At 40.4% G+C, this 15,554-nt stretch overlaps 1 protein-coding gene and 1 non-coding gene across 2 annotated transcripts; one reads left to right on the top strand and one right to left on the bottom strand.

Annotated features, from left to right (window-relative positions):
• Positions 1–972: 972 nt before the first annotated feature.
• On the bottom strand, positions 973–1,080 carry LOC122198997. Its single transcript, XR_006193280.1, has one exon. It is a non-coding gene; the product is annotated as a U6 spliceosomal RNA (small nuclear RNA).
• A 2,421-nt stretch (positions 1,081–3,501) lies between these two features.
• Positions 3,502–4,884, top strand: LOC122229883 (probable ribosome biogenesis protein RLP24). The gene has a single exon (XM_042955422.1). The coding sequence runs from the start codon at positions 3,513–3,515 to the stop codon at positions 4,002–4,004; it is 492 nt and encodes a 163-aa protein (XP_042811356.1). The 5' UTR covers positions 3,502–3,512; the 3' UTR covers positions 4,005–4,884.
• The last annotated feature ends 10,670 nt before the right edge of the window (positions 4,885–15,554 follow it).

Below are 15,554 nucleotides of genomic sequence, written 5' to 3'. Positions count from 1 at the left end.
TTGACCAACTGTTGAGAGATGCGGGGTATGAACACTCCATCTTCCTTGTCCCTGAGGTGTGCCTAACCGGTCTCCAGAGCCCCCTGCAAGTCTGAGCCCAATTTCACTCTGTGGGACCTTGCTTGATGTCATACTTTGCTTGGCATGTTTTCCCTTTTTTTTTTAATGTTTATTTATTTATTTTTGAGAGAGAGAGAGAGAGCAGGCAAGGAAGGGGCAGAGAGAGAGGGAGACAGAGAATCTGAAGCAGGCTCCATGCTGTAAGTGCAGAGTTCGACTTGGGGCTCGAACCCACAAACTATGAGATCAAGACCTGAGCCCACTGAGCCACTCAGGTGCCCCGGCATTTTTTTTTTCCTTTCTTGATCCTACTTCTCTTTCACCTCCCCAGGTTTTTCTCAGAAGCATTTCCTAACTACTTTCATCTGAATTCTCATATCAAGGTCTGCCTTTGCAGAACCCAATTAGACATATTGTCTAGTATGGAAGGCAAAATCATGGCTCCTCAAAAGGTGTCCCCCCCTAACCCCTAGAACTAATGAATATGGCAAAGGGATTTGTGTATTCTGACCTACAGAGCTTTGAGATAACACACTTGTGTTCTTTCTTAAGCTGCTGAGTTTGTGGTAATTTGTTAAAACAGCAACGGAAACTAATATACTAAGATTTCCCCTAAAAAGTATACACACTCTTTGCATGTTCTCATGGTCATTTGCACCAGTAACGTCATGGGTTGTGCTCTTAATGGGAAGACTTCAAATCCAGATACTGATATACGGATTTATGATGTTGGTTGACCGTTCTCAGGTCACTCCTTTTGTCCCTTCACTGATCTTAGTCTGGTTGCACTGGGGCAATCCTTTATTCCCTCTGTTTAACTCCCACCCGGATTTTATCAGTGAGGAATGGTTGAACGCTTCCGGCAGGCTCTGACGCGGGGCCCCATGTGTGTTCGCTAAGTATTGATTTGCACAAATGAGTGTGTAACTCAGGAATTTGCGTGTCATCTTTGCACAGGGGCCATGATAACCTTCTCTGCATCCTTCTGATTTTAGTATATGTGCTGCCTGAAGCGAGCTCTGAATGTGAGTCAGATATCAGTGGTAAAATTTCCTGTGCTGCCCGAGGCAGCCATTTTGCTCTTGTCTATACCGAGCCTCTTAAGATGTTTGTCTCCTCTGCTAAAGGTCTGAAGCCATGGAGGGGTCACTTTGTAGTTTTTGGAATTCCACTCAAAAATTCCCATTGAACATATCAATTCTCCCAAGTCCCGCTGCCTGGCTGTCATATGGAAAGCAGTTCTGTCCCCCTGCACATAAATAGAACCTGCCCTTTGAGGCTCCTCTCAGTCAAATTTTATCATGTAAGTGTATTTAGAGACTATATTTATAACTTCACTCTTTCTCTCAGGTTTATGGAAAGACTCTTGGCTGAACAAATATAGCACAGGTTCTGGATGTGCTCTGGTGAAAACACTCACTCCAACGTGCGGCACATAATCAAGTCCAGGATGTAAAGCACAATAGATTCTTCTTCAGCTGTAGGACCAAAATATCTCTCTATGGAGCTTCTCATCACGTGTCCTGGGTGGGGGTGTTACCCTGTCTCCCCGGGTTTTTGTCTGAATTATTTTTCTACCAACTCAGGGGCAAGCCTTAGGTCCCTAGATGCCTGTGGACCTGCTATCTCTTCTCCATGCCCTTGGGTGACGAAGCCCTCCTAACTCTGGGAAAGAAACAGCCATCGCCTTGTGCCAGAGAAACTCACCAAGATGCATCTTCTAGATTAAACTATATTGGAGAGCCTTTTGATGGCAGACTTGCCCAGTGGGGAAAGGGATGTCCGGAGACTTCGGGAAAATTCCACTAGGACTATTCAACCCAACAAATCTAGTTTCCTTCTTTTGTGGTGACTTGAGAGGGGGCTTTCCTCTGGGAGGCTGGGTCATGTGACTTTCTGTGACAAGTATGTCCCTGTCCTTGAATCCTTCCAAGTCAATGCTGGTGTTGCCTGCAGCCCTTCCCTCTGGACCTTCCCCTTGTCCCTTTAATTCTTTTCTCATCTACCAGAAGACTCACATTCATATTGAAGGCTCTTTCCCCTTTCCCCTCTGTGTTGTTGTTGAAGCACACCTGCCCTTTTACCAATTATGGGATGTTGTTTTTGGTCTTCCTTCTAACACGAACTCATCCAAGCATTAATGCTCTGTATTCTCCTTCTCTAATATTTTTATCAACGTGCAGCTGTGCACTCGTGCTGTAGCCTCAAGGATTCTTCACCTCTCAGAGCCTTCCAGGCATCACCGCTCTGTGAGTCAGGAGCTTTTTCCATCCCAGTGTCTGGTTCTCTGATGATTGGGGATGAATGAAGGGTGATGGAAATGATAATCTGAGTCACACAGCTTGAGGTGCTCTTTCCCTCTCTGTCCCCACCTCCAGAGACGTACCTCTGGCTGTGAACATGTCCTAGGCCTATGGTGATGGTGGGTGGTATTAAGGGGACACAAAGTCCTCCCCAAAGAGGCCTCGCGTGGTGGCACTCTTCCCCTTCACTGACCCTCGGCTTCTTCATCTGCACTCATTTTATCAGCACCCTGAGAATGGATTCATCTCTCAGGCAGGTTTCACATTAATAAAGCTCATGAACGGGACCGAAGTTGAAAATAAACAGGCCAGATTAGTAGTTGACGAGAACCATCTCAAGAAGTAGAATATTTCACGTCCAGCTGAGACGCATGCTATTTCCCTGGAGAAGAGTTACCGCAAAGCTAAACCATAACCAGAGCCCCAAATCTGATTTGCAGTGAGAAATCCCTACTGTGGAGAGAAAATTCTGAAGCCCAAGGGAGCCTATAAATTTCCCATGGGCGGTCTTGTGCAGGGAGCCAAGTAATTCTACGGTCGACTGGTAAGGGTAGAAGCAAAACAAAGGGAGTCAAAAACAAGAAATGTTCAATGCCATTAAGGACATCAGAGCGGGATGCTTTCTTCTTATGGTTGGGAGAGGCTCATAGTGGCCATCCAAGAATACTCAGAGTCTGTTAGCCATGATTTGCCATGTCTACATCCATCATTAGAGTAGAGATGTCTTCACCCCCCAACCCTAATGCTCTAGGTCTACCACGTGTGAACCTCTCTCCGCTGGATCGTGGTAGCGTCTCACCATCCTTGTTCGCCTTGGTTCTCCTGTTTCTGCATGGCTGAGCAAGCCCTCTTCTAATGGAGATTCCTCCTTTAGATGCCAATACATTCGATCTCATTAGAGTGAGAACCTGCCAAATAGAGATCTGTGTTGACTCCATAGTGTAGGTTTTTTCCACTTCATCACCCACTGAATTTACAATCTGGCTTGGAGGGAAAATTTTATTTCTCTCATTCCCACGTTCTCACAACATGAACCCCAAACTTCTATTTTTACTCCCAGATGTATGTATGTATGTATGTATTTAAATTTTATTTAAGACTTCCGCTCGAGTTCGGCGTTTCGTCTGTGAGAGCTCACGCGGTTTCAACATGCGTATTGAGAAGTGTTATTTCTGTTCGGGGCCCATTTACCCTGGCCACGGCATGATGTTTGTCCGCAACGATTGCAAGGTCTTCAGATTCTGTAAATCCAAGTGTCATAAAAACTTTAAAAAGAAGCGCAATCCTCGCAAGGTCAGGTGGACTAAAGCATTCCGTAAAGCAGCTGGTAAAGAGCTTACAGTGGATAATTCATTTGAATTTGAAAAACGTAGAAATGAACCTGTTAAATACCAGCGAGAGCTATGGAATAAAACTATTGATGCAATGAAGAGAGTTGAAGAGATCAAACAGAAACGCCAAGCTAAATTTATAATGAACAGATTAAAGAAAAATAAAGAATTACAGAAAGTTCAGGACATCAAAGAAGTCAAGCAAAACATTCATCTTATCCGCGCCCCTCTTGCCGGCAAAGGAAAGCAATTGGAAGAAAAAATGGTGCAGAAATTACAACAGGATGTGAACATGGAAGATATTTCTTAAAGATCTCACTATTTCTATTAGTGCATTTGAAAATCTCCTTAGGAGACCAAGAACTTCTAAATGATCTTTTATATTTTACATAAGGTCACTCAAATGAAAGGTATTTAAAAATACATCTCTTCTACGTTGCTCATTGCTGTCTGTAAAATATCAGATATTATGGATGTTAGATTGCATTTCCATTGTTAAACCTTCACTGATACTTACATTTATGTAAGTCATGCAACTTCTCTTTGTAAATACAGAAGTGAAGTATAGACATAAAATGTTCCTGCCATTTGGGTAATGGCACTATGCAGTGCCATTATGGCACTATGGAAGAACTAATGACAAAAATATATTTTACATATCCCTAGCCATAAATTTTCTTTGCAGTAAAATATTAATTTTACTTTACTAATATTATAGAAGGGGGCTTAAAACAAGGAACTAAAACAACCTGTATATGTGATAATTAGCCTTAAGTAATCTTTTATTTTGATTTCAGTATTTGTTTCGGTTTCTTAGAAGAGTATATGAAGCCTAATTATGTTGGAGGTGAGAGCTGAATAGCTTTTTCCTGAAATGGCACTCTATACTTTCATTTTGGAGAACACTCAATTCTGAGATTCCTGATAGAACCAGATTTTTTTTTCCAGCTTAGCAGTGGTTTAAAAGTGGAAGAATCCCAGTGCCTTTTAGGATGTTGTGTGGTTCCATTTAAAAAGCTCCTAATTGTTTTTGGATAATAGAATTTACGGTTTTTGTGTCACAAATTATTTGGACCTAAGTTCATATTTTTTGTTTAAAAGCTACTAAAAAACTATTCGTTAGCAGGAAGAAAATAACTCCCACATAGTACTGAAGTAGGAAATACAATTAAAGAAAAATATATACTGAATAATGTTTTTATATTTATACATTTTTTGCAACTTTAAGGATATTAGTAACTCACTTTTCACATTTTTAAGGACAGAACTTAGAATAAATTATAATCTTAGGGTTATAAAATTATAAAGTAATGGCTAAATTTTTACTTCAGTATTAGTGAAAAAGTGATCACTGGACAAAGTGTTCAGGACAAAGATCTGAATTCCAGTGTGATTTTTGCCCTTGTGTTCTTATTTGTTAAATATGGGTCATTGGTAGACAACGTTATTGATAAAACAATTAGGGGAAATGATATATGAACTCAAAGACATTTCTTAAATTATTTGAAGTTTGTACTCCATACTAGATTTATGTTTGTTTTAATATCAACATGTTTAAGGGGTGCCCAGGTGGCTCAGTCGGTTAAGTATCCGACTTTGGCTCAGGTCATGATCTCACAGTTCATGGGTTGAACCCTATGTCAGGCTCTGTGCTGACAGTTCAGAGCCTGGAGCCTGCTTCAGATTCTGTGTCTCCCTCTCTCTCTGCCCCTCCCCCACTCATGCTTTGTCTCAAAAATAAACATTAAAAAAATTAAAAAAATAAATAAATAAATTTTATTTAAGTCCAAGTTAGTTAGACTCTCCAATATAGTTTAATCTAGAAGATGCATCATCCTAACAAGTGCCCTCCTTAATTCCCATCACCCATTTAGCCCATCCATCACTCAACATCCCTCCAGTAACTCTCAGTCTGTTCTCCCGTATTTAGGAGTTTTTTATGATTTGCCCCCCTCTATGTTTTTATCTTATTTTTCCTTCCTTTCCCCTATGTGAACCCCAAATGTCTTAGAAAGCCACCAGGCTCAGAGTCCTTCTCGACCACTTCTTGCCCTGACACCTTCTAGAAGTTCTAGGCTCCATGTGGATGTACAAGGCCTCCATGGGATAAAGACACAGGAACAACACTTCGGCCACCATAAGATACAGCCCCCAGCTGGCAGACCAGCAGCTACTCTGATGTCTGAAAGCTACAGAAGACACACAGAGGGAGAAGGGAAGGAAGTTTTACTTTCTTTCAAACAACCACAACAATAAAAAAAAACAACAACCAGGGCTGGTACATGGGATAAAGCAGGGGCCACCTAGTGACATTTGTTTGGCTATACTCCTCTGCCTTATTGTAGTGACAACTTTTACTAGATCCTGGCAATTGACTACCCATCAACTTCTGGTTTCAGTGCAGTTGTGAGTTTTCACATTTTGGTAGTATTTCTAGGTTGGGGAAGTCTCTATCAAGTGCTTGTAGCTTGATTTAATCATAAACAGAATTCCTGGTTCTGCAGTAGATTTTGAAGTTTGTAGCTGCAAAGTCTAAACCTAGAACTTTATAAACTTCAAGGATAAACAAAAGGCATTGTTACTGTCCTGGGTTTCTCTCTCACTTCACCTAGGAATTTGGGTGAGCTAAGCTTTGATCAAAGAACTCTGATCGCTTTAGATTCAGCTAAAATAGGTGAAGGTAACTCCACGTGGGGAGCCATCGGAAATGTTGGTATTCATGTTGGCATTTTCTTTTTTTAATTTTTTAAACGTTTATTTATTTTTGAGAGAGACAGAGACAGAGTGCAAGCTGGGGAGGGGCAGAGAAAGAGAGGGAGACTCATAATCTGAAGCAGGCTCCAGGCTCTGTGCTATCAGCACGGGTCCCGACGCGGGACTCGAACTCAAGAACTGTGAGATCATGACCTGAGACGAAGTCTGCCACTTAACTGACTCAGCCACCCAGACGCCTCCAAGTTGGCATTTTCTAAGAGTCTGTTGACTGCAACATCAACTTTTTTAAATTTCAGAAATAGGTCAAGTTTAAAAGGACTTTAAAACTTTCAACACTCAGTGTCTGCCATGGGGAATGAAGACTAAAAATACTAAAAGTAAATATTTTGAGACAGTGTTCTTCATGGGGAAACTGAATCGCTTTCAAAGGAATTTAACTGTGCTCTTGGCTTTCTGTTTAGGTTCTTTCATTGACTGTGATGTGTTGGAAAGAGAATGAGCTTGGAGCTGGTCAAAACAAGTAGGAAAGCCAACCACGGGAGCTGAGACAAACTGGTTTTACTTCTCTTTGAAGTTTGCTTTGCTCCACCGTGAAAATGTGGGGGATGATAGCAGGAGTCAAAGCATAATGTGCAAAAAGTGGTCCATAAATGTTAATTTCCTCCCTTTGCAGCATCTTTGTCTTCTTTTATTTTTAAAATAAAAATTATGCCATTCACAATTGCACCAAGAAGCATAAAATACCTAGGAATAAATCTAACCAAAGATGTAAAAGATCTGTATGCTGAAAACTATAGAAAGCTTATGCAGGTAATTGAAGAAGATATAAAGAAATGGAAAGACATTCCCTGCTCATGGATTGGAAGAATAAATAGTGTCAAAATGTCAATACTACCCAAAGCTATCTACACATTCAATGCAATCCCAATCAAAATTGCACCAGCATTCTTCTCAAAACTAGAACAAGCAATCCTAAAATTCATATGGAACCACAAAAGGCCCCAAATAGCCAAAGTAATTTTGAAGAAGAAGACCAAAGCAGGAGGCATCACAATCCCAGACTTAAGCCTCTACTACAAAGCTGTAATCATCAAGACAGCATGGTATTGGCATAAAAACAGACACATAGACCAATGGAATAGAATAGAAACCCCAGAACTAGACCCACAAACGTATGGCCAACTCATCTTTGACAAAGCAGGAAAGAACATCCAATGGAAAAAAGACAGTCTCTTTAACAAATGGTGCTGGGAGAATTGGACAGCAACATGCAGAAGGTTGAAACTAGACCACTTTCTCACACCATTCATAAAAATAAACTCAAAATGGATAAAGGACCTGAATGTGAGACAGGAAACCATCAAAACCTTAGAGGAGAAAGCAGGAAAAGACCTCTCTGACCTCAGCCATAGCAATCTCTTACTCGGCACATCCCCAAAGGCAAGGGAATTAAAAGCAAAAGTGAATTACTGGGACCTTATGAAGATAAAAAGCTTCTGCACAGCAAAGGAAACAACCAACAAAACTAAAAGGCAACCAACGGAATGGGAAAAGATATTTGCAAATGACCTATCGGACAAAGGGCTAGTATCCAAAATCTATAAAGAGCTCATCAAACTCCACACCCGAAAAACAAATAACCCAGTGAAGAAATGGGCAGAAAACATGAATAGACACTTCTCTAAAGAAGACATCCGGATGGCCAACAGGCACATGAAAAGATGTTCAACGTCGCTCCTTATCAGGGAAATACAAATCAAAACCACACTCAGATATCACCTCACGCCAATCAGAGTGGCCAAAATGAAGAAATCAGGAGACTATAGATGCTGGCGAGGATGTGGAGAAACGGGAACCCTCTTGCACTGTTGGTGGGAATGCAAATTGGTGCAGCCGCTCTGGAAAGCAGTGTGGAGGTTCCTCAGAAAATTAAAAATAGACCTACCCTATGACCCAGCAATAGCACTGCTAGGAATTTATCCAAGGGATACAGGAGTACTGATGCATAGGGGCACTTGTACCCCAATGTTTATAGCAGCACTCTCAACAATAGCCAAATTATGGAAAGAGCCTAAATGTCCATCAACTGATGAATGGATAAAGAAATTGTGGTTTATATACACAATGGAATACTACGTGGCAATGAGAAAAAATGAAATATGGCCTTTTGTAGCAACGTGGATGGAACTGGAGAGTGTGATGCTAAGTGAAATAAGCCATTCAGAGAAAGACAGATACCATATGGTTTCACTCTTATGTGGATCCTGAGAAACGTAACAGAAACCCATGGGGGAGGGGAAGGAAAAAAAAAAAAAGAGGTTAGAGTGGGAGAGAGCCAAAGCATAAGAGACTGTTAAAAACTGAGAACAAACTGAGGGTTGATGGGGGGTGGGAGGGAGGGCAGGGTGGGTGATGGGTATTGAGGAGGGCACCTTTTGGGATGAGCACTGGGTGTTGTATGGAAACCAATTTGACAGTAAATTTCATATATTAAAAAATAAAAAAATAATAAAAAAAAAATAAAAAAATAAAAATAAAAATTATGTTGGGGTGCCTGGGTGGCTCGGTCGGTTGAACGTCTGACTTCGGCTCAGGCCATGATCTTGTGGTTTGTGAGTTTGAGCCCCGCATCGGGCTCTGTGCTGATGGCTCAGAGACTGGAGCCTGCTTCGGATTCTGTGTGTCCCTCTCACTCTGGCCCTTCCCCACTCGCGCTCTGTCTCTCTTTCTCTCTCTGCCTCTCAAAAATAAAGAAAAAACTAATAAAAAAAATTTTTTAATAAAAATTATGTTTATGGGGGCACTGGGGTGGTTCAGTCAGTTAAGCGACCCACTATTGATAGCAGTTCAAGTCTTGATCTCAGGATTGTGAGTTCAAGCCCCACACTGGGCTCTGCACTGGGCATGAAGTCTACTTAAAAAATAAAATAAAATAAAATAAAATAAAATAAAATAAAATAAAATAAAATATTTATATAGATTTTTTTCTCCCCAGAGAAAAATGCATTTCGAAAATAAAAGGAAATGTGATAAAACAAACAATCACTGTAATCCTTTGATTCTGTGAATATCATTAAAATTCACCTGTCTCAAATGGTGCACTTGGGGTGATTTGTAGTATACTCAGAATCCCAGAAAGAAGGCAAAAATTTCCTTTATTTTGAAGGTAGTTTAAAAGGAACACCACTGTCACGTGTTGACACTACTCAGGTATTTTCTGGTCTGGTAAAAAGACAATTGGTCACATGAAGCCCGACACCAAGAGTCCTGTTGCCCAGGCAAGCAGTGGAATAACTGAGGCGGAGACATTTGTGCCTCTGCATTATGAGGTGATTCTCCTGTTGTTCACCCACACTGGGGATGTTTCTCTCTAATCCTCTCACACATAAGCTCTTTTTTTTAAATGTCTATTTTTATTTATTTTGAGAGAGAGAGAGACAGAATGCGAGTGGGGGAGGAAAAGAGGGAGAAAGAGAGAGAATCTCCAGCAGGCTCTACGCTCAGTTGGGAGCCAAGTGCAGGGCTCAACCCCATGACTCTAGGATCATGACTGGAGCCAAAATCAAGAGTCGACGCTGAACTGACTGAACCACCCAGGTGCCCCTCCCACATAAATTCTTAGCTGTCTTCTCATTTGAGGAGAGCCTACAGATCACTTTGGGAAATCATTTGTTATTTTTTTGCAGTCGAAGAAACCGAGGCACACGTGCACACAGCTTTCGTGTCTTGCCTGAAGTTGTACAAGATAATGACAAACCAGAAGCCAAGGCTCTGCACGGCCAGGCAGGTTCCCCCCGCCCCCGCCCCCCCCAGATGGTCTGTGCTGTGCCACCTGCAGCAACTATTTGCCTACAGTCCTGCATGAAGCTCATTAATATTAATGTTATCAACACCCAGGAATCTATTTTAAGGTGCTCTAAGGTAACAATCTGCCCACATGCATTACTTTCTTTTAGGTACTTTAATCATTTATAATATCCAGCCAATAACAATTTCATTATAAATGGATTAGTGAGCACATTAGAATCATTACTACCTGGAGTTGCCCACCTTGGGAATCTTTTATTCTGGCCTCTTTAGTGAGAGCTTCAAAACCCCTGACATCATGTCAATTAAATCAGATTAACTGAAATTGGTTGCCGGGGCGATATCACAGCTCTAGGTCACAAATGTATGTTCATTATTTATAAGCCCTTTGAATATGACTATACATTAGTAATAAAATAATCCAGCCTTGAAATCAAGGATTACTAGTCAATTCATCTTACATAACTTTATAAAGCAATATTACCTTCTAACCCAGAGATAAAGTGACTTAAAATCTACTGGTGAATATGTACAGATGTTCTCGCAATGTTCTAATATCTCTAAGACAGAAAACACTGCAGGAATAGGGGACAAACTCCTCGCTTCCTTTCTCTTATCTACCTTCAGACAAGCACATAGAAAATATTCCCAATAGCCAGAGAATGTAACCCAGTTCATTCCTACTTGGATTCCCAATTGGATTTGCGTCTAGCAACAATGGGAAGAGAACACATTCAATGTCTACAGCCTGAAACATTTTCCATGAACTGCTGGAATGTTCCCCTACCACTTTGCCTAAAAAGATGACAGTCTTCATGCAAAGTAACAAACTGTTGGTGTGAACTGGAAAGATATGTGACTTTGGTTAATATTTAGTTCTGAGTGACAAAATGTCAGTCATTATTTAATAAATGTATGCACGCGGTAAGAAAACCTAAGTAAAAACATATGTGAAACTAAAGCTCAGTTTGAACATTAAGATTCCCTAAAACTAAATTTTCTTTTCTTCTGTGATATAATACATTTTTAAATGAGACTTTAAATTACTATTTTTGGTTTCATATTATTGCTGATAATCTTCCTTGTTCTAAAATTTATTTTGTCTGAAGTCTATGAATCTACTCCGGCTTTCCTTGGCTTAGTTAAAAAAAATGGTGTATCTTTCTCCAGCCTTTTACCTTTAACCTATTTATGTCTTTATATTTAAAGTAGGTTTTCGGGGCGCCTGGGTGGCTCAGTCGGTTAAGCGTCCGACTTCAGCTCAGGTCATGATCTCGCAGTCCGTGAGTTCGAGCCCCGCGTCGGGCTCTGGGCTGATGGCTCAGAGCCCGGAGCCTGCTTCCGATTCTGTGTCTCCCTCTCTCTCTGCCCCTCCCCCGTTCATGCTCTGTCTCTCTCTGTCTCAAAAATAAATAAAAGTTAAAAAAAAAATAAAGTAGCATTAGACAGCATACAGTTGAGTTTTGCTTTTTTATCCAATCTGATCATGTCTGTCTTTTAATGGGCATATTAAACTATTCACCCTTAGAAATGATTATTGATATGGTTGGATTAAGACCTACCAGCTTGCTAGCTGTCTTCCATTTGTTACATTTGTTTTTGTGCTTTTTTCCTCCTTTTCTGATTTTTCTGGGTTTAACTGAACATTTTTATGATTTCTCTTTATCTCCTCTATTGGATAAAGAATATTACATCTCTTTTTAAATGTTTTTGGTGGTTACTGTAGGGTTTACAGTATACATTTATAAAATATGAATCTGGTTTCAAATAATATTATACTGCTCTGCGTGTAGTATAGACTCTTACATTCCTTATCCTCCCACCCATGTTGCTATGGGCTGAATGTTTGTGTTTCTCCTCCAATTCATATGTTGAAATTCTAATGTCCAATGGGGGTCTTTGGAGAGGGAGCTTTTGGGGGTTTCCTGAGTCATGAGGGTGAAGCCCTCGTGTATTGGATTGATGTTCTTATAAAAGAGACCCACAGAGTCTCCCAGCCCTTTCTGCCTTGTGAGGGTACAATGGAAAGGTTGTGATATGGAGGAGAGTATTCACTCACGCATGCTGGCGCCCTGATCTCAGACTTCCAGCCTCCAGAACAGTAAGAAATAATTTCTGTTCTTTACAAGCCACTCAGCCTGTGGTGTTTTGTGACAGGAGCCCAAACGGACTAAGGCACATCCCTTGTGCCTTCTGTCATACCTCTTACTTTTACACATGCTGGAAACACACAATCATTGCTATAACTTTTGCTTTAAACAGATTTTAAACAGATAAGAGAGGCAATTAAAAATAAATGTTTTATTTTACCCATATTTATTCCATTTCCAATGCTCTACATGTCTTTGTGTGGATAGTAGTTTCTGGCTATATCAATTTCCTTCTGTCTGAAGAACTTGTAGAGTAAATCTATTGGCAATGGGTGTCCTTGATATTTGTCAGTCTGAGAAGGTCTTTACTTTTGAGGGATATTTTTGGTGAGTATAGAATCATGCAATGGCAGTTTTTGTCAGCACTTAAACAAAAAAAGCCATGGTTTCTGATGAAAATTGGTGATCATTCTTATCCTTGTTCCTTTATAGGTGACTTGTTATTTTTGGACGGGGGGTGCTTTAAAGATTTTGCCTTTGTCTTTGGTTTTCAGAAGTTTGACTATAATATGCTTATGTGTGTTTTCTTTTTTTCCTTTTTCCTTTTATGCATAGATTTATCCTCCTTGGTGTTCTCTGAACTTCTTGGATCTGTGGTTTGGTATCTGTCACTAGACACTTTCCCCTTAAGACTGGGAGCAAAGCAAGAATGCCTCTTCTTACCTTTGCTATTTACCATTGCACTAGGAGACCTAGCTAGATCATCAAGGCGGGGGGAAAACAAAGCATACAGTTTGGAAAGAAAGAATAAAAATGTTCTTTTTTGCAGATGACATAATTGCCTTTGTAGAAAATCTTGTAGAAAAAAAGTCCTAGAACATAAGTGAGTTTAGTAAGTTTGCAGGATACAAAGACAACACACAAAAATCAACTGTATTTCTACATACTAACAATGAGCAATTGAAAAGTGAAATTGTAAAAAATAATACCATTTATAATGGTTCCAAAAAATGAAGTGCGTAGCTATAAATCTAACAACAGCTCTGTGTTGTGATAAGTATAAGATCTCTGTGTTGAAACTTATAAAACGCTGAAGAAAGAAATCAAAGAAGACCTAAATAAATGGAGAGATATATTATAATGATGATTTGGAAGGCTCAACATAGTAAAGATGTCAATTCCCTCAAATTGGTGTACAGATTTAATGGAATTTAAATAAAAATTCAAGTAGGAGTTTTTGGGATATAGACAAGCTGCTTCTAAAATGTGTTTGTAAAGCCAAAGGAAGTAAAATAGCCAAAATAACTTGAAAAAGTAAAATAATGTTGGAGGAATTACAAATACCCAATTTTAAGGGTTAATATAAAGCTACTGTAATCAAAATAGTACACTATTGGCAAAGCTATAGGCACAAATATCCACTGGACAGAACAGAGAGTCTAGAAATATGCCCAAACATATGTGGCCAGTTGAGTTTTGACAAAAGGGCAAAGACATTTCAATGGAGTCATATTATTCTTTTTAACAGACGGCACTGGAAAAACCGGACATCACATGCAAATTAATCTTGACCTAAACTCCACACTTAACATGTGTCACAGATCTAAATGGGAAATATGAAACTATCAATCTTTCAGAATAAAACACAGGACAAAGTCTTCACGAGCTGGGATAAAGCAAAGAGTTCTTAGACTTGATCCATTTTTAAAGATATTTTTAAATTTTAATTCCAGAATAGTTAACACACAGTGTTATATTAGTTTCAGGTGTACAATATATAGTGATTCAATAATTCTATCCATCACCCGGTGCTCATCACAAGTGCACTCCTTAATCCCCATAGACATGATCCATTCTTAAAAACTGATAAATCTGACATCATTAAAAAAAAAAAAAGTGTTCTGTGAAAGACACTTAAAAGAATGGAAACGACTGATAGCGCTAAATGCCGGCCAGGATGTGCCACACCTGCAACGTTCACACCTCATAGTGGGAGTAAAAAAATGGTGTAACCTTTGGAAAATAGTTTTAGAGTGTCATAAAGTTAACTATGCCCTTACCATACGACCCAGCAATTCCTTGCCTCGGTGTTTCCCAGGAGAATTGAAAACATACATCCCCAAAAATGAACATACAAGAATGTTCGCAGCTACCTTGGCTGTGGTAGACAAAGCCTTAAACCAACCCAAATACCTACCAATAGTACAATGAATAAGCACATGGCTCCATGTACCTGATGTTTATTTATTTTTATTTATCTTTAAAATTTTTTGTGTTTATTTTTGAGAGAGAGAGAGAGAAAGAGAGAGAGAGAGACAGAGTGTGAGTGGGGGAGGGGCAGAGAGAGAGGGAGACAGAATCCGAAGCAGGCTCCAGGCTCTGAGCTGACAGCACAGAGCCCGACGAGGGGCTTGAACCCACGGACTGTGAGATCATGACCTGAGCTGAAGTCCAGCGCTTAACTGACTGAGCCACCCAGGTACCCCACCTGATGTCTAAAAACAGGTAAAGCTAATCTATTGGGACAGAACATTGGTTGGTTGTGATGGGTGGGAAATGACCAGAAGGAAGCACATGGAAACTATCTAGGATGACAGACATGTCCTATATCCAGAGCAGCTTGGCAGTGCTTCCAAAGACGGTCTTAACAGTCCTTCCTACTCCATATGTTCTTTTGTAGTGTGACTTCACCACTCTTCCACCATAAGTCTTCTCTTCATTGGATGTGGTCCAGTGCAATGACCTTTTCTGACCAACCAATGAGGAGGTGATGGTGGCCTTTGTTTCCTAGGTTTCAAAGAGATTTGGCTGATAAAACTGAAGCCATCAGATCCTTTTCATAATCACTGAACTTTATTTTTCACCACATGCTATTTCGGTTTGTAAGACTTGGACTGAATGAGTTGCGGAAAATAAAACGTGTTACTGTGCTCACGGCTTAGTTTCTGAACAGGAAGAACAGTGAAAATTCGCCTTACCGAGTAAAACTGTCACAGATAAGGACCGAAGAAAGGGTTACCTATTAGGGTAACTTTCACGTAACTTTCAAGGCTGGGCCCTCACGGAGCATCGCTCTAGTCTTGGCTTCTTGGAATGCTTCTTGGAGCCCAGCTGCCCAGGCAGTCACCCGAAAAGGCCCATGTCAGAGAGAGCTGAGGCCTAGGTCTGTAGTCTCAGCTGGTAGTGGGTCCCAATTGCCAGCCTATTTGGACCTTCCAGCCATCCCAATCACCAACTGCCACCGTGTG

The sequence above is a fragment of the Panthera leo genome, chromosome C2, assembly GCF_018350215.1.
Source record: "Panthera leo isolate Ple1 chromosome C2, P.leo_Ple1_pat1.1, whole genome shotgun sequence".
Taxonomy (NCBI): domain Eukaryota; kingdom Metazoa; phylum Chordata; class Mammalia; order Carnivora; family Felidae; genus Panthera; species Panthera leo.
The sequence above is the reverse complement of the archived record's forward strand: the minus strand, read 5'-3'. Positions and strand labels throughout refer to the sequence as shown.

Excerpts from the sequence above, each read along its gene's own strand:
- LOC122229883 (XM_042955422.1), top strand. The coding sequence starts at position 3,513 with ATGCGTATTGAGAAGTGTTATTTCTGTTCGGGGCCCATTTACCCTGGC.